Source organism: Podarcis erhardii, assembly GCF_964252035.2.
Source record: "Podarcis erhardii genome assembly, chromosome: 3".
Classification (NCBI taxonomy): Eukaryota; Metazoa; Chordata; class Lepidosauria; order Squamata; family Lacertidae; genus Podarcis; species Podarcis erhardii.
In genome coordinates, this window is record NC_138507.1 from 37347539 (window position 1) to 37367792 (window position 20254).

The window sequence follows — 20254 nt, forward strand, 5'->3', positions numbered from 1 at the left end:
GCACTCGTCACAGTGTCCTGTTGTGCCAGAAGCGGTTTAGTCATGCTGGTCACATCACCTAGAAAGTTGTCTATGGACAAACACCAGCTTCCTCGGCCTGAAGTGAGATGAGTCCCGCACCCCATAGTCGCCTTTGACTGGACCTTACTTACCTGCACCCAACAGATTTGTTTAATCTCAGTGGGTTATATCCAGTGGCGCCTTCCATTTGCAGAGGGACTTTTTATGTAGTAGAAGCCTCTGTTAATGGAAGGGGGGAAGAGTGGTTTTTGCCTATTCCTCCCCCTCTCCTATGGTCTCTGCAAATCTGCTCCAAAGGTTTGGCAAAACTCTCCAGAACAGTATGGGGGAGGTGATAGAGGCACCACAGTGGGGAGAAAATAATGAGCAAAAATCACTTTTGTGCCTCCTGTTCTGCTTGGTCGAACCCCCTTCTGCAAATGGATGAAGTCCTCCCGGCTGACACTATTTCTTTTCCTGCCCATGCTTCTACAAATTTTTCATCTATCTAATGTGAAAGAACTGGTTTTTTCTGGAGCCATAAGCCTGAAACAGTGAAAGTCCACCCCCAATAGTTAACTTCCTTGCCATCATCATATGGTTTGCACTTGCTGTCTTATTTAGTTAGTCTTGTAAGGAACTAGGTTTGAATATAAAAACTGTCTGTTAACTCCCCATGCGCACCTTCCACTTTACCATTCAGCACACTGGAGACACACAGCATGTCAGCCAGGAACTACAATTTCAAATCCAGCCAACAGCATAAATATTGATTATGAATGCCATTCATGTTGCTATTCCCAGTTTGCTTGGCATCCAATCTATGTTACCTTCCTAACTTTTAAAATAACATTTTTAATGTATGCACTATTTTCATATTTAACATAAACGGGAGATCTTTGGAGGGTTGTGTCAAAGCATTCTCCGTCGGGGCCAGTTATAGCACTCCCTGATATTCCTAACATTATTTTGTATCCTGGGAGAAAGGAAGTGTGCCTGGGCTATTTTGACAGCAGTGAGAAGAGAAAACTACTGATGCTGAATAAACCCTGATGCACATTTTAAAAAATGATATACTCCCTTGCACACAGACAGTCACTCTCTTTCTGCGTATCTCCCCCCACCCCACACACCAGTTGCACTTTTCCTGGCTCCCACCCTTGGATGAAAGAGGCAGGCTCTCAGCTTGAAAAATCCCCAAACTTTATTGAGAAAATCAGCACACAGTTTCAGCATCAACTCTCGGTACAGGGCACCTGGTTCAATGGCTCATAAGCAGAGTTCTTGAATACATGACTAGGCATAAGCAAAGATGCTCCTGCTCTGCTTTGAAAAAGAGGGTAGCAGTACCAGTTTGTTGCACGGTTCTTCTCCCAAGTACGGAGACTGTGCTTGCGTTTAACCCTTGGATTGAGTACAGCTAGAAGGCTGGAGAGGCCTTATTCTGCCCTCTTAGGTAAGATTCTCTTTTCCCACTAGAAATGTATCTCACCAGACCCACTCCACTGAGGTCCCATATGGACCAGTGTAACTCTATCTGTTCTACATTCCAAGCTCTTTTGGGCTTTTGGAAGTTTATCTTCTTGCAAGCTGAAAATAGAAAAGTGCTCCTGAGATGTCGTTGTTTTATATATTCCCCCCTGTGGTTTTATATTGAATTGTTCTCATGACTGGGAGGGGGGCGGCGGCAATCAAAATGCCGTTTTCAACAAGCCCCACTAGGGTGTCTCAATGGTAGCCTTGAGCCCGTCATCTCCTTATGGAGCGAGGCCACATTTTTCAAAGTGTGGGCAACCATGTGTAGAGGACATTTGCCATAACCTACTACAATGTCCACTATATACACACCCAAGAAGTCAATTCATAAAACCCCTTTTCATGAAGAAAACAAATCTAACCAGGATGGAGGGGGTGAAATGGCTGCTGAGTGATGCTGATGACTCTGTGACTTATAAAGTGGCTCGCTATGCCCTGGCAGCTAAGATTAGGAAGAAAGAACTGGAGGGGCTAGTGGTCATTCGCAAAGGGGACTCTGACATCTAATTTTCACATTTTATTTTGAGAATTACTTTTCATTCTGTGTAATTTTGAACATGGTTTTACTGCATATGTAGCGACTGCTGTGTGTGTGTATGTGTCTGTGTGTGTTTTCCTTTCCTTTTTTCCTTCTTTGGATGTTGCCATGGCCTTTGGCTAGCGCAATAAAATCCACACACACACACACACAAAAACAACAACTCCAAAGTAATAGAAGAAAATGCCACACAGGCCTTAACCCAAGTGCATATCCTGATTTCATTGATTTTCTTAGCAGTTGATTATATTCCTATGCATGGAGAGGTCTGTTTTGTTTTGTTTTGTTTTTTGCTGTTTACTTTGCTTTTTTGCTATCATATTTTTAGTTCCCTTGGTACTAAAGCAGGCACATTTTTCTTAGAATGCCTTTCTGCATTGGTTAGTCTTTTCTCCATTTTCTTCACAAAATGAGCATTTTTCTTTCTTTTCACAATTATCAATGCTGTTTGTTTAATACACCTGTATAAGAATGAAAAGCTTTTGAAAGAACAGAAGAAGAAAAGCAGCAAGTATTTATGGAGCAATAAAAAGGTAATGGGTTAACAGGTTGTCACTCCAGGCTGTCTATCACCTTGTGTAGTGACTTCTCTAAAAACAGCTTCTAGTCAGGAAACCAGCATAAGGTAGGGTTAAAAACAATCTAATTTGAAAAGCAGGTCACAGAGCTATGCTAACTGACATGATTACTTCCCCCTTTGAAATTCTAGCTGTTTTAACTTGGTATGAAACCTTTTTTGTATATATTTTTAAAGTCCGTTCTTGTTAGGGAGGCCATTGAATCAATTAGCTTTAACACCAGTTTACCCAACCCTCCTCACAGCTGGTGTATTAAAAAAAATAAATAGGTAAAGTTGTATGTTTATGGATGTCTTCATACTGTCACTTTGTGTTTGGTTACAATGTTGTGGCACACGTAGCACATCATTTGAGAAGGGTGCACATGAGTAAAGATAGCCATGGTTAACTACATGACTATTTCGAATACAGGAGAGCAGTGGCCAGGAAATGATTATACCCATGTGTTGAATGGAATTTTAAAGGGGGGAAGTGCTATTTTTAATTGTGTGCTCCATTCTCAATTAGTGCGCTACATGTCTGTTCTGTACTTTGAGCTCAAATATGAAATGTAGCATAATAATCTTACGTTTCCCTCTGTGCAGTTTCACATTTGGGAGCATGTACGTGCAGGCCCAAATGAGAGACGGTTCTAGATCTTAGACGGAAGCCAGAGTGCTAAAGTTCTTGAATGACTCAGATACATGCTATTTTCAGCAATGAGAATGTTCAGTTGGCACCCTAACTTGAACTTAAAAGGCCGCTGCCAGCAAGGGAACAGTCATAGATCACTAAGAGGCAATGGTAGCACCTCGTCCTTTCAGCCACAACACTTGTCAGCTCCCAATGCTGGTATACTAATTCTACTAAAGCTACTATTGTTGCTGTGACCTTGGTATCATGCCTGCTATGTGCATGAGTAGAACCCACAGTCAACAGCATTGTGTTCTGCACCAAGCACAGATTTCACGATAGGGTATGTTCTTCACTATCACTTCCAGAACCTCAGATGTAAGTGCAGCATCAGTCAAACTGCAAATGGCTAAAGTTTCTACGCCTGTACAGTTGTAGCCCTTGGGACCAAGAGGACCTAACTACCTCAGCCTGGTTGTGGTGGAGAATGATGAGCTGTCAATTCTGACTCAGCAGTGCTGGAACGTTCCAACAGGGCTCAGAATGAGCCATCATAGTAGGGCACGTAAAATATCCCATCTAACCTGATACAGGTTCTTCTGCTTTATTGCAAACAACTATTGCTGATGGTAACCTTCCTAGGAGTCAAGTTCATGAGGCCTCTTCTATGTAGCCAGTCTGTATCTATCCATTCCTATCTTCCCATTTTCCCATCCGAGGGAAAGACTCCTGGGAGAAGATAGCTGTTTTCAAATAAGGGCAGATAAATGTTGGCCTGATTCAACCTCACTCATTTTGCAAATTAAGCAACAAAGTTCTAAATAGCATCATGCTATGTACATACCAGTTAGGAGTGAGTAAGGTTTGTGGATTTATTGAGCTTGTGGAATTATTAGGCAATAGCATATGTTTCCTTGTGTGTCTTTTTCTCAGTTCCATCTCTCCTGTAAACACAGTCACAGAAGTGATTTCTTTGGTGAAAGATATTATTCCATTCGTGTTCTAAAGTTACCACCTAAACCAATTCCACTTTCAGGCCATAGCAATTCAGAAACCTTAAACATTCATTCAGAAATCAGATCATCATGATTTGCGTTTATACCATTTCATGCACAGGCATTAATAAGCCATAGAGAAGCCTTCCTCTCACTTTCTTTTTCCTTTGCTTGGCCTGTCTCTTTGATAAATCAAAGACTACTTCAGATTTAACTCTTCTGTTGCTGGCATGCATAATAAAGGCCACATCAAAGCTAAATCAGAATTATTGACAACATCCACCATTTAATCCAAAGTGGATACTTAAATGCTCATATAGCTCTAAATGATCTTTCTTCCAGATGGTGAATTAATGTAATTTTTGCAGGAAGTGAAGTTGCACAAATACGAGTATTTTGAATACTTACTGATTTAATGGTTCTGTTCCCCCCAGAGCACAGATGTTGCTTATCATTTTAGTGCCACTTGCTTTCCTGTTACCGAAAAACAAGCTATAGTATTAGGAAACCTTGAAGGAGGAGGAAGGAGGACTTGGGGCTATGAATCATGATTCTCCTATAGAATAACATGTATAACTTTTTGTTTCTGTGCCAATCTCAGCCACCTAAGCTGATACTACAGTGATGATATATTCATTCATTGTATTGTATTTATGTTTTTATTCTTCTAAAAACTATAATCTGCCTGACTAGCCAGAAATAAATTCTGTGACCTATAGTATATTACATAATATAAATTATTTTACCACCAATACTACTACTGCTAACAATAATATTCATGACATTAATTGAATAGAAATGTCATTAATTGATGAATTTAAAGATAAGTGTGTTTTATGGTGTCTTTAAATGTCATAATGTTTATATTTTCAGAGCGAATTATTTGTTGGATTGTCATGTTTCAAAATGAAATTGTTGTTTTTATTTGTTGTTGTAATGATGTATTGATTTGCATTTTTTATGTTCTGTTGTGAGCAGCTTTGAACATATTTATGTAGAAAGGGGAAACACAAATTTTAGTAATAGTACTACTACATCTTATCACATTTCACATTGCATTTATAACCCTTGTTTATTATCTGATCCCCAAATGTGAGAAGTCTATTCTCTGGTTCAAGATGTCTTTTAGTATGATGAGAAGACTATTCCTGTTAAACAGGCATGCTTTTGAATCTCTCCCACATTCTGGATACTTCATGAAATGTCTTCTCTTCTCTAAATATCTGAAAGTTTAGTGGGGAGTACATTGGTTCCCCTTTGTTTCCATAAGCTAGTGTGTTGAAAGAAAGAAAAAAGTTACAAAAGTGAAAGGGGATGAGTTAGTCTTTCAGTGTTGCAAAATTCCCATATGCATTTCATAATTTATGTCAAGTAATTCATACAACCTGCTACAGCTCTTTGGTTCTTCTTTGATGCTTCGCTGCTCTGGTTGTAATTTTAAAGAAGCCTCAAGGCTTTATTTTGCTGGCACATGCATTAATGTATTGCTGAAGTAATGGTACATTTCTTTATTATATATATATATATTTTTGCTTAATCCATAGGGTTTGAAAGGTGATCCCGGTGATCCTGGAATGGCTGGTATAAAGGGAGAAAAGGTATTCATTCGTGTGTGGATACGCAAATGACCAAATCCTGATGATTTGCCAGAATATCCAGACAAGGCTTGTTTAATGAGGAAAATGGTCAAAAATCACTTTAGAACAATCACTGTTCATAAATTTAATATGCATATAATTACACTGTTCTGGTTTTTGATGCAATTATTTCTGTATCACTGAGAGATTATTGAAAAACAAATAAACCTGTAATGGTTGCTCATTTGCTGTGCAGGATCCCTGGTAATACACACATTGTAGGAGAGCACAAACTGCAATTTGTATTTCTTTGGAAAAATGCAGCCCCTCCATTTCTCTCCTTGCAAGCAAGCAAATGCGTTACAATGACAAGTATTATGTGTGCTAAGCCAAGCGCGTCTGCCTCACCTTTACATTACAGCATTTTATAAATAGTTTAATTATTTTGTAATTATCCCTCTTTAGGTATTGATCTGCCCTATTCATATTACTGAGCCCGTTCACCTCCAGCACCCAGGAGTTGGGAATGGGTCACACCTGATCGGATCAAGTATTCATTTGTGTTCTGCTGATTGGATCTTGTATCCGTTTGTGTTCTGCATAGTAATGTGACACATCTGCACCACTCTCAGTTGTTTGGTCCTTTGCTCTCAGTTTGTAAAACACCCCCCTCCTTTCTTCTCTCCCTATATCAATGAATGCTTTGGTCATCTGACAAAATGGGCTCTGGTCCACAAAAGCTTATGCCATCCATTTATCTTCCCTCCCTCCATAAGAGTGATGAACGCCAACAAGGTGATCCCTTCCCCTCTACACACACATATTACATGGATCTCCCCCTGCTTCTTTTTGTTCTTTGGGGAATGTATTCCTTCCCCTCCAGGGGGAAATATGCCTGTTAAAATGCACCAGAGTGCTTTAAATGTACAATGTGTGAGGTCACTGGTTCATTCTGCTTTTGTTCATGCACTCCCTTTTTTGCCGTGGTAGCAACACATTTTGGTACATATTCTTCCCCGCCATCCTGATCCTCCGATGAACCTCTCTCTGGTCCTCAGCTCCTCACGCTGCTCCACTGATGCTCTGAGCTGACTGAATGGCATCGGCAGGTACCTCCTTACCTGGCCTTTGCTCTGTCCCCCAGACCGCTGCCGTGGCATTGACTGATTTAAACCAGGGCCAGGCGGGAGCCCTGCAGCCTCGGTGGCTAGCCCAGGAGACAGAGCAATGGCCATGCAGCTATGGCATGCCTCTGGAGGCTGGGGAGCCCGCGCCGAGTCGCAAAAGCTGCCCACTAATGCGACTGGTGAGCGGTCATTTTGGTACATATTCTTCCAATATATATAGAGAGAGACATCTCTGACCAGACACTGTCTGATAAACAAAACAAAAGAGCTAGTGTCATGTAATGATTATGGAGTGTTGGAACTAATACGAAGCAGATCTAGTTCAAAACCTCACCCACTTGGGTGACCCTGGTCCGCGATCATCTTTTATCCTAACCTACCTAAAAGAAATGGGGGAGAACTATGTAAGTTGAAGGAGCAGCTAAAGCTTTAAGCTTTGGGTTTCTTTCCTTTCAAAGATGGAATCCTGTACTCATCTTTCAGGTGTGTGTGTATCAATAAAATACTTTTTAAAAAGTGTAATTAAGTTGTTTTTTTAGAGTGAGAAGATCACTGACTTTTGGTTTTTGCCTAATTTTATAGGGAGATATGGGACCTCCAGGACCAGCTGCCCTTAGTGTAAGTATGCTAGACAAGAGGCAAGAAGAGATTGTTCTCATGCATGTCGATGTTTATTTTTTGGGTTGCCTAATGCTGCACTTGTTAGTAGATTGTTAATAAGATAGTTAAATGAGCTGCTCACTTCTTTTTCTGAAATAAAATATGCATCCAGTGATTTGTAACATACTATTGCAATTATAGCATTTTCAATCTTGAAATAGTGTAAAGAAAAGCAGATATATTTAGTTGTGCACACTGTGTTTTCCCACCCATTTAAGTGCATACTTTGCTTGTCTTCTGAATGTGTGAAACAAAGCCATGCAAGCATTTTTTAACAATTTCTGCCATTTTGTTCATCACTTTGCAAATCTGGCAATGGCTTCAGTGGGACAACTGAAGGATTGTAGGATTGTTTTCTCTGTGTTTTGGAGTGAACCTACCCTTTTTGCTCACCCCAGACTCATTTATGGAACATAGGTGTGTGGATTAAGCCACATAATCTATTAACCAATTACAAGGTGACCTGCAGACTTCCTCTTCCTTCCAACAACATTTTATAGGTGTTCAAAGCAGCTAATACCTCCTCTGCAGCCACACAGGGGGGGAAATGTCTTTTAATACGCTCCCACAAAGTGGATGTAAGTCGTAATGTGCAGTCCCTTCCTGGGGAACTGAACAAAGGAAAAGGTTGCTGACTTGATGTACCTATGGAGGCAGTTGTCTTTCTTTTCATTCAATGTATTTGTAAGACTATCGGGGACATGTATAGGAAAAGAAGGGTTGATAAGCTGTAGCACTTTCTCCCTAGTGGAAACTAATGCAAATAGCACCATATTTTCTTCCTACGGCAGCTGGGATTTGTAATCTTAGTCCCATGGGGAATAGGCACTTTGCCAGGAATCTGGAGCATCTTGGACCCCCCTCCCCCACTACCACATGTGAGTCACTGGGCCCTCAGGGTGTAAGTGAAGGGGCAGCAGAGGTGTCAAAGATAGACATTCAAGCATTCCCTGCTCAGTTTGAACTTACTTGCAAGGACTCAATTAGGGATGCTCATTTCTGGTGCAACCTATTAGATTTCTCATGGCATCTCTAATTAAGCTGCAGTTTGTTCATCCACACCCATATCCAATTCAGAACTGCCCCAAAACATCTTTTTAGAACTCCAACTGCCTCTGTAGGGTAGCATGTTGGAAATGAAGAGAGAGAGCTGTGTGTCATCCATATACTAGCGTGGGGGTGATTATTACAACTACATTTAGAACATCCAGCAGGGGAAAAAATTATTCAATGTCACATTAGGGATGGAAGGATCTGTCAATTTCAGTTCTTCAGTTTCTCATTTTTCTAACACATTATTGTCTGCGGTTTTGACAAACGCACATGTTTTTGGCAAGCAATTTATCCTCGTAAATGCATTTTTGTATGCAATTTTCACAAATATATTCATTTTATACACATTTTCTCCCAACATCCTTTTTTATGAACATTGGTTGGAGAACTGCATTGCAGAAATTCTGATAAGTGGGATTTTTGAAGGATGGCTGTGCTCCACGTTTTGTTTCAGAATGTGCAAGTTTGATAAATTAAGCTTTAAATGTGAATGTAATCAAATTTGTCCCCTGTCCCTGCACTTGCAGTTGCCAGTTTGAATGAGCTTAGTTCAACCTTCACTTATAATCACAGCCAGGAAACTTTCATACGGAGTTAGCCTAGTACTCTTCCTTTTTAATGCTTAACAAGCAGCATGTTACCTATACAGGACTTAGTTTAACACCCCCAGTCACACATGTGTTTCTACACGTTCTGTCAGCATCACTATATTACCAAGGTTTTTGCATAACTGGCATATAAATGACCTGGGATTTCTAGATCAAGCCTACTATATATTTAAGAAAAATGTGGATTTAGACCTCTTAATTATTTGGGGGTGTCAAGGGGAAAAAATAAGTTGAATTTATTTCTAATAAAATGTATTTTGAATTGGGTTACCAGAGATGCTGAATAATATGTTTTAATAATATATGTTTTAAAAGCATTAATTTAAAACTTGAATTTTTAACCTCATCATATGAGCTAGATTATTTCTCCAACATTAAAGAGGATTTAACACCACAGTTCTAGGCATGTCTACTTGGGTGTAAGCCCCATTAAATCAAATGGAATGGCAGCCTAATTTACTGAGGACCCGCATAAGTAATCGTTTTCACATCTAAGATACTTAATGTGTATCACTAGGCCCATCCAGTGACTGAACACCAGAGATGACAGCATTATCTTCATAGTTTTGTCAAGGTGCTGAATAAGGCGAAGGAAGTCAGAGACTTTTCTCCGAAATGACACAGTTGGCTAAGCTCCCCTCTCCTTTCTGGCATCGAGAGCTTAAGCCTGTGCATGTCATGTCACAAGAGTGACAGGTGAAGGAAGGTGGTACAGTGATCTCTCTTGTAAAGTATATGAAAACTATTCCTCTTGACATTTGATCCGTAGCTTTTAGTTCCCCAGGAAAATGAGCGTCCGTCTCTACGTTCCTGTGGGCCTATCCCTTTGCAGAGTTATAAAATACTCATCCAGATGGCACCAAATGTTTACACAGAAGCCAAGGGTTAAGTCAGTCACAAGCAGAAGTACCTAAGATTTGCTTACTAAACAGATACTTGGAATGCTGGCTCCGTACTCCTTGGGGCCTTGTCAAATGAAGCATCAGATAACATGTTCAGCGCAAAGCAAACAGAATGAGGAAGCTGGTCACTCAGGCCTGGACACGTTCTGTGGTCACTTTCAGATACAAATTCAGCAAACAAGTGACATACAGAGTACACATTGTATAAAGCTTTAAAGCTGCAGATTATACAGTGGTACCTTGGGTTACATACGCTTCAGGTTACATACACTTCAGATTACAGACTCCGCTAACCCAGAAATAGTGCTTCAGGTTAAGAACTTTGCTTCAGGATAAGAACAGAAATCGTGTTCTGGCAGTGCGGCGGCAGCTGGAGGCCCCATTAGCTAAAGTGGTGCTTCAGGTTAAGACCAGTTTCAGGTTAAGAACGGACCTCCAGAACGAATTAAGTACTTAACCCGAGGTACCACTGTACTGTTGTGGACAACAGTGACTACCATTTTGCAACCAAAATGATCATGGGGCTGGAACAATTCCCTATAAACATGGTTGCAACATTTGGGGCTTTTAACTTAGAACAAAAGATGAGTAAACGGGGACATGATAGAAGTGTATAAGGATCTTTCTGCACATAGCATTTATACCAGTATAGTTGCTGTTTGGTCCAATAATTTAAAGAACAGAGTTGCAGCTGATTTTCTGCAACTTTGGTCACATGCTTCCAATATTGGAGAATAAGAGCAGGTTTTCCTTCCAGGGCAGGTCGTGCAGTACTGTGCTCTTGGATTTTTAATCTTGTTTAATTTTATTTGCATGCAGTGGGAGTATCTTGTCAAGGTAAACCTGTCAAGAGAATCAGAATATGTTGCTGTCGTTTTAGGCTATTTTTATCTCCCTTGCGCAGTTATGCAGGAAAGCTTGAGTAATATATGGTTTTTTTTGGCCCCTGAGGAGATTTATGTTTTGGAAAACAACAACCCTGCAGACTCTGCAGTTGACACAAAAATAATATTATATTTTTCATTAGGATAATGATGTAAAATTATTCAATTTCTTTCCATTCCTAATGCACTTCATTGCAATGTAGCAATGCAACCCCCCCCCCCAGACTTTGAATGATATAGTTAGGATGTTTCGCATAGTAAGCTCTTGTGTGTTAATAGTACAATCTTTGAAACTGAAAGACCATGACCCCCCTTAGAATAAAATATATGTAAGTACCACTGCAAGCACAAAGAAAAAATGGGAATACTTAAAAGTTTATCTGTTAATATCTTCCTGTTCTCTTACTTTCCTAAATGCATGGACTACTTCCTTCCTTGCATTTTCTTTCAATATCACCACAACACAGCCACATTACCTATGAGAAAATGCAGATCTCTATTATTATTATTATTATTATTATTATTATTATTATTTACTATTCACATTTCATTCTAAGGCCCAAACAATTTAAAATGCAACATAAAAAAAAGTTTTTAAAACTTACAAAAAACACAGTCACAAAAATAGGGTGGATTCTGAAAATTTACATCTCAGATGTCAAAGGACTGAGATGGTTTAATAGTTTGTGATTGTCCGACTGATCTGATCTACATATACAGGCAAATAAGGAAGCTCTGACACACCCTTGAACGCTAGGTTGTAGTCAACATTTGTTGAACTCAGAGTAGACTCAGAAATCACTGAGTAGGACTTAATTTTGATCCATGAATTTCAGTGGGTCTACTCTAACTTATTTACCGTAGGTACAACCCTTCATATTCACCCTCAAACACTTAGTAGAACAATGAAAAGTAGAAAATCTGTTTGTTAGATTTGGTATAATATATTTTGTTTTCATTATACATAACACTTACAATGCATCCTGACTTTATCCAGTACTTTATTCCTCTGAACATGTTATACATACATTATCACATTATAAAGATGTCATTTAATTTTAGCTTACAGCTATGTAATAACTAATAGCAATTTTGGCCACAGTGGTTCAGAAAAGTCATGACCTCAGCTTATTAACATTTCACATAAATGCAACAAAAGAAATACCTTGTGATTAATTAATAAGGTATGAAGAATATTCTTGGGTCTTTTGAGTCTGGCAGGAAGAATGGTTGTTTTTTTAAAGGGGCAAGAGGGAACTCCTTGAAGTGATTAAATTTTATATAAAATGATTCACAGTATTAATTTAATCAAGCAATACCTTCCCTTTGAGGCATGTAATCTCGCAGTTTTAGTATCTCCCATATTCTTTTCAATTTTTATCACCTTCACCACTGAACATAATTTTCTTTATTCCTGTTCTAGAACATGGGAATAAATTCTAAAATTTAGAGAACAATAGCTGAGTTTAAATCAACTCCCATGAAAATCAGTGGGGCAAGCTAGCCATGATTACTTTCTCATTCTATTGCAAAGGGATTTTATAAAACTATTGTATGAGTTTAGGTGGAGACCCAAAGACATAGATTCAGGTTGCATGTCATTAGTAAACCATAGTTAATGGCTTACCTTGAATGTGCTCCCCTGTCCACCACTAGCTTCGGAAGGAAAGGTTTTTTCAGACAGTAAACTGAACAGCCATAGTGAGTGGGGCTTTCTGTTGTTCCTACTCATGTTCATTCAGTGTACTCACACACTAAATGTCTGAAAATGCCAAGAGAGACAACTAAAAGCTGTTTTGCCACTTGAATTCTGGGAAAAGATTGTTCTGAGCTGGCTGATGCAAAAGTTCCTAGGAGTATAAAGGAACTCTCTCTAGGGATCTGATGTGAAGTTGGCCATTTTACTGCCTCCTGTAGGAGCTTCTGCTTGCTTCCATTATTCACTGCTTGCATATTTGAACACACTACAAATATCTAGTGCTAAGTTATTCAAAGGAAACAAAATCTTTTATCTCTGCCCTTTGACTTCTCACCATTTGGGAAAGAGGAGAGTGCATAATAATAATGTCACTAGAAGAAAAAAATTCCTTCCAATAGCACCTTAGAGACCAACTAAGTTTGTTATTGGTATGAGCTTTCGTGTGCATGCATTTATTAGTAAAATAAGTTCATCACCATCCTTTACAACATTTTCAGTATTCCCTAGTGCATTGTCTTTCTAGATCTTTCTAGATCTAGATGAGCGATGCTGCATCAGAACTGCAGCAATTTTGACCCAGCAGGCTTTTCCATTGCACATGCAGCTTTTTACATACCTTTTCACACATTTAACATTTTGCAGCTCTACGCATAAGTAGATATGACCAATATATGGATATTGGGCAGGGGAAGGTGGTTGATTAAATGTTAGTGAAGTCTTTCTCACTAACATTTTGAATTCCATAGTATGACTAAGTAATATTAATGAGAAATGTTCTAAACTATTTGTATTTACAGGGTGTGCCAGGAATAGAAGGTCCTCAGGGGCCACCTGGGAAAGAAGGCCAGAGGGTGAGTAGATTCATGAACAACTGGTTTATGCTTGCTTACCTCAACAGGCTGTTCCTTAGCAGGAACTAAGATGCTTGTGTTGCAACAGCTGAATGAGAAGCCATATTTTGCTTTGTTGAACTTTGTAATGGCGACTGCAGAAATCTTTTGGGGTCAATCTGGTTTTATTTTCTGATATTTTCTGTGAGGTACTGCACTGAACCTTTCAAACAGCATAGTATGGCACCTCCTCCTGATGAGATGTTGCTCAAACGCTGATACTCTGTTTTCCCCATGCTTAAAAAAAATATCCCTTCAATTTGCATGATGTTTGCCACCAAGGCTTCCCTTGTTGAGGGAGCTTTCTTGCTAACTGCCATTCCACCTCCCCTTTTCTAAAATAAAACCTTTTTGGGTTTCAGGAAACGGAAGGAGCTTGATGCGGAGAGGGTCATCTAAGTCGAGCATGGGTACTTATAACTTGGGTACCTCCGCTCCAAATAATTGTTGACGGGGTTCCATTTTGAATTCCCATGGGCAAGCCAGGAGCTCTTTGCATACATTCAGTCCATGGCAAAAAAAATAAAAAATGTGTGGGGTGGCAGGGGGAGGGTAGAACATCTTGACAGCAGGCTTTATTTGGGGCCTGCTGCATCATACACATTCATTTTTCACAGAATTAGCCCCTGAAAGGGGCTCAGATCACAACCTTATTCATTCTGTCATGGATACCTAGTGAACTGTTGTATGGAAGGGGCCGCGGTCTCTCTAGCAGTGAATTGACACTGACCTCTCTGAAGTTCAATTTCCAGGCTTCTCTGGGGGGAAACTATAATAGCAACACTGGTATAAGAGTCATATAAGTTTATGGTGCAGATATGCTCAAACCATGTGGGAAATGCTGTGCCAGCTGTTCTTAATACATTCAGAGGCATATCATACACACATAACCATATGGTGCACATGTAAGCTAAGAATTCTGTTTAGCAACATATCTACAGGTCTGGTTATTATGTGTGATCTGGAGAAGTCTGAAGAAAGATGAGGTAGCATTTGCAGGTGAACACAACAAGATAACCTGTGATGAAAAGATGCCATCAATAAATTAAACAGGGTTTTACAAAATGCAAAATCTAAATATAAGCTAAACAAATGTCACTTTCCAAAAAAAAATTCCTGCTCGGATGTCAGGGTCATGGAAGAGTCTCCCCTAATTTATAATTTTCTAGTTATGATTGGAATAATTTTCTCTGTCCCATCTGGTCTGGTCTAAATGTGTAGAACTAAAAGTCTGTGGGAGTAAAGAGTGTACATTTTCTTAGAGAACCTTTTGGCCTCCTCACACTTTTGACACATTTATCTTAAAATAAAATACAAAATAAAGAAATGTGGGTGATTAAACCTCAGTGATTTGCAAACAAAATTACGGTTAGAAGAATAATAAATCATTTAATGTTTCATATAAAGATCAAGAGGCTTTCTGCTAGTAAGAACTTCAACAGTAAATGAAATGATATAATTAAATATAAAAGGAACTGAAATAGTAGAGAATGAGAAAACAAGCGGAGTGTGACAAATATTATTGTTGGGCAGCTTAGCAAAGGTAACCCCTGCCTGTTTATATAGCTGCCTTTCCCTACTTGGTGCCCTCCAGTTGGTGGACTAAACTGCCATTATCCTGGACTTCAGGTTGGGGAGGGCTGCTCTACATTTTTGTGTGTTTCAGAACTACTGATCTCTGAGTATACGGAAACAGGTTTATTTAATCTCTTCTTAGAGCATTAGGAGAATAATTTGACATGGGAGGTATCATCAAGCAAGGTACCTCCATGTGCTCTCTGTGGGTGCATGAAAGGAATGTAAAATGCAGGTGCCTGAACATTTGAATTAGCTCTTAGAAATACCACTGAGAACCAGACACTAACATTAGTCACCCAAATACGGACTTTCAAAGCCTGCATTTGATACTAATGCATGTGAATCTGTCCTTGATCTACAACAGTTGCTTGTATTAAATTAAGATGTTGATCATATGTTCCTTAATTCCTACTGTTATGTTACATTTATGGCATTCATTCGATTCCAGATTCCATAGCTGGCCCTAGCAAAAATTATAGAAAGAGTATCAGTACATTGCCTCAGAAATATATAAATAGCTTGTTCTTAAATAACCCATTCAAATGTTCAATCACTGATGTACAGGACTTGTCAATTGATGGTACTACATAGCATTTTGTGTGGGATCCAGCCTGCTATTTCTTTTTCCCATTTGTGTCTCCATTAATGAGCACTGACATTTCGTAAAACGTTTCATTAACCAAAGCCATACCTCATTATTATTTGGGATGTGGAAGAGGAGAGTTAAAGAAAATTTTTCAATGTAAATTCCCTACCAGATTATTAAGAACTTTTGGTTTCCTTGGTATAATGCTGATGGGTGATGATTCTGATTTAAATAATAATAATTTTAAAGAACAGTCAGTGAAGGAAGCTTATAATTGCATAGCTCTTTTCAATTTTCTCAGTTATCTATTGATTAAAGATTGTTAGGTGCATTGATCATTACCCTGAGAGTTGTAAAATGTCTTAAAAGATGCTAAAATGAGAGGTCAAAGTTTAGCTCTGCATTAGGTAACAGGAATCTTAAATCTGGTCACATAGTTTATGCCTGTCAATCACAGGCACAACCTTCCTTCCCCCAAACCAAATTAGCTGGCCTTGCGCTAGGAAAGAGTGCTTTCTATAAAACTAGGAGTGAGTTCTTCATTTATAGAACAAGATGAAGAACAGTCATTTGCTTTGTGGTAGCTTTGAAGATGTGCCTTGAAGAAAGATGCTGTAATGACTCCACAAGGCATGTTGTGAAGCTGCAAATGATCCATTTGAGGCCTCTGCTGCAAGAAACATGCTTGCAAAACCCTCACCCACTAGAAATCATATACATGGAAAAAGAAAAATGCCAGAAAGGAGAAAGCCTTTCAGATTTTAGCTAAGAGAACTGCATATATTCTCTTTCACCATTGACTAGATTTTTCGTTATTATATTTCCTTTATTCTGTAGCATTTAGGTAGCTGATGCTTTTGATATTGTTATGTACTGAAGTTCTCACCCTGGGCCAGCAGGGGGATACTGTAGATAGTTTTCACTCAGGTCCACGTCAGTTATTTTAGGTGGGAAACCCTGGGTTGTTGTTGCTACAATGTTGACAGCTGGCTGCCTATAAAAGCAGGCCGGCTGAGCTGTTTGCAGTCAGTTCTATTCCAGCTTACAAAGTAAAGAGCTGCTTTAGAGAAATCGCTGTGTCGTCTGCTATGTCAACCCACAACTTAACAGATATAATACATTTATTCTGGTGCATGCAGACGTTACCATAGAAACAAAGTTACAAAATGCAGAATTTAAGCATTACTGGTTTTGAAGATTGCTACGGATTGAGTAATTTAGAAGTGTTGCCTCCTTGGACTTGTGTCCAGTCCAGTGCTGCCATTATGCAAGTGGAACAGACTTCCACTTGTGTTACAGGACTCCCTTCCTTTCCTACCCCTTTAGTCACCACCCGTTTTATCCTCTGGAACAGCACTAGGTCTTCTGGATTGCGTGAACAGGCGGAGTCCCCCAGATCCCGAGCAGCCCCCCTGTCATGTGGAATAACGACTCAAGACAACGTGCTATGGGATTAAATTGGCCACAACTTTATTAAATTTCAAATGTGGGTAGACCTTGGCTCAGGCATTGGGCGTTCTCCCTCCCCAGTCCCCAGCCAGGGACCTAGGGAGCATCAGGGTTATCCAGTGTGTGTGTGGGGGGGATGGGCCGTCTCCGGAGAACATATGTTCAAGCAGAGATAGCCACCCCCGTTATGCCACCGCTGCAGGAGAGGGCAATGATGACCTTTCAGCGTACGGTCAAAGCCTCCCTTCAGAAACCCCTTTAACGGGGAGCCCTGGTATCGCTGCTGCAAAGAGGAAGATAGACTAAAGGATTCCGCCCAAGGCCTGATACCGCCAAAGTTGTGACATTTTGCTATGGGAAAGGCGAAACCTGCCAATGCAGGGAAATTCCTTTCCGGCCCTTTAACAGCGATCTTGACGTAACAGTGCCCGCATACCTGTGAAGAAAAGTTAACCTGCAAAACAAGACATTAACTGAGGGTGGGTAGGGTGGTAGAAGCTCTGGAGCCAAGTGAGGATTCCCAGGTAAGATCATCCCTCTATTGTGTGGGCAGGTAGTCCCTCCCCTACCTCGCCTGGTCTCCTTGGCAACGCTTCCCCCAGGTGGGATTGGACAGCTGACTGAGGTAGGCGGAGACCTCCAGGTATCCCACCTGAGGGAAGGCGAAGCCAAGCCTATACTGATGGAGCCGCTCCAGATCCAGGGGCTGCGCGCATCCACGCAAAGGGCGCCCCCTGTTTTTATGCGGGGAGCGGTCATTCTCTATTCACCGCTATTACTCTCCTTAGGTTCTTTCTCCTGAGCTGAGTGGCAAGCTAAGGACTCATTAACACCTGCTACGACAAATACTAAGAGATTCTTCTAGAGTTCACTCCTTGGGCTACCTCATTTGTGTGTGGGCCAAGACACAGAAAATTGGTAGTATATGGGAAAACTCTACCCAAATCACTGATCATTGGAGGAAGAAGGGGACTAGAGACAACCTTAGCCTACATTTTTGAAGCAAAGTAGATGAGAGAGTCCTGACTGGGTCTTATGATACTTCTCTTTTTCTTCACATCACTGTGCTGTGATAGGTGATGAATTAGATAAGGACCATGGCATGGGGAATAGGGTTAATCCTTTCCCACTGTGCCATTTTTCTTATGCCCCCTGAAGTACTTGTGGTCTGGAGGGAAACAGTTAAAATTTCTCCCTAGCACCATGGTCCTGACCCAGTTTGGAGGGCACATGGTTCTTTTGACAAAAAAAAAAAAAAAAAAGAAATGAAAAAAGTAAGCATCAGGATATCCAGTCAAGGATTTCCCTCATGCTTTCTAGTTTGTTCTTTAGCTTGTGTCACAAGGCAAAGCAAGTCTTGCCAGACATTTCATGCTTGCCGAAATCAAAATATAGCCTTGGTTAAGAATGACCAAAAATTGTGAGGGGGAACGAGAAGGTTGCCCATTGTACTCTATTCAGAGCATCTACATTAAAATACAAATGAACTCAGAAAGCACAAAAAAGGCAAAATGGGGCAAATAATTTTTGTATTAACAAATTAATGCACACATACGTGCTCCTCTTCCTGCCATGCCATTCATTAGTGTGGTTATATACGGCTTCGACCTGTGGTGGTTTTTTTGTGCTGAACAAGAACATCATCTGTGCCACTTTCATTTTTGCTATGACATCTCCAGTAAACCACATGAAAGATCATTCCTTTTTATTCGAACTTCAAGCCATGTGAAAGTGCTATTGCAGTGGACCGTCAAACCACATTGCAGCTGTTCATATTCACTTAGACACAGTTGAAATAAAGCTCAGAATGTTCTGGCCCAAATCAACCAGAAATTCTTAAAACGTTTTCAAGTGCTACTACGGCTGCAAGCCGAGGAGCTTTACTGAATCCATTTGGTAGAGCCATGTTATTGAAAAGGCCTGCTGTCTCCAACCCACTTAAGCACTCACCCTGAAAAGCTGTTCCGGGGGGCTGGAGAACCCTCTGGAACAGAATGGGATATGATGCAGAGTGCTACCATGAGCGTGGAGAAGGGGTCACCCAAAATGTTGTGTTTTATCATCACATCTGGTTTGGCTCTGAGATAATGAAGTCACACATCTAAAGGGTTTGCATGTTTGTAGTCCCATGGACTGCAAGAAGATCAAACCTATCCATTCTTAAGGAAAGCAGACCTGAGTGCTCACTGGAAGGGCAGATCCTGAAGCTGAAGCTCCAATACTTTGGCCATTTCATGAGAAGAGAAGACTCCCTGGAAAAGACCCTGATGCTGGGAAAGATTGAGGGCACAACGAGAAGGGGACGACCAAGGACGAGATGGTTGGACAGTGTTATAGAAGCTACCAACATGAATTTGATGAAACTCCGGGAAGCAGTGGAAGACAGGAGTGCCTGGCGTGCTCTGGTCCATGGGGTCATGAAGAGTCGGACACGACTAAACAACAACAACAGCTCTCTCTAATTCATAGAATTGGCAAGCAATCTGCCAGCTTCCAGAAGCTGGCGGAGGGAAAAGGAAGTTTATAATTTTTCCATTGGCAAAATTCAGGTCTTCATTATGATCTGTTTTTCGCTGGAAAGGCAGGGCGTAAGACTTTTGCATTCAGTTTAGGAATTCTACACACACTTAAATCTCATTGACCATATGCAAACATTTTACAATCTGGAAAAACAAAACAAAACAGCAATATGGACAGGAAACTAAATGGTGTCGATAGAAAGATACACATACGCATCTGGATGCTGATTTTGCATGATATGGGATATATTAAGAAGCTGTTTGTTTCCTGGATGGATCTGTGATTCATTGTTTCTGAAGGCTAATGAGGGCTTTTAGTGTATCTTTCCTTGCTCATTCATCTCGAATTGAATCGAGGTAACATAGGGATGAAAGACAACTGCTAGCCCTTCTAGCAAGAGGTTGCTGCTTCTGCTGCTATCCTTCCCACCCCAAAATTGCTTCCACTTAATGAGAGAGAAAA

The 20254-nt window shown here is 40.3% G+C and overlaps 1 protein-coding gene across 5 annotated transcripts in view; it reads left to right on the forward strand.

Moving 5' to 3' along the window:
* COL19A1 (collagen type XIX alpha 1 chain) overlaps positions 1-20254 on the forward strand; it is a 183852-nt gene that overhangs the window by 98355 nt on the left and 65243 nt on the right. For all 5 annotated transcript variants that reach the window (XM_081856878.1, XM_081856874.1, XM_081856876.1 and 2 more), the window contains exons 14-16: positions 5804-5857; positions 7546-7581; positions 13567-13620. In XM_081856878.1, coding sequence (XP_081713004.1) covers positions 5804-5857; positions 7546-7581; positions 13567-13620 — 144 coding nt within the window. The remainder of the gene's footprint in view (positions 1-5803; positions 5858-7545; positions 7582-13566; positions 13621-20254) is intronic.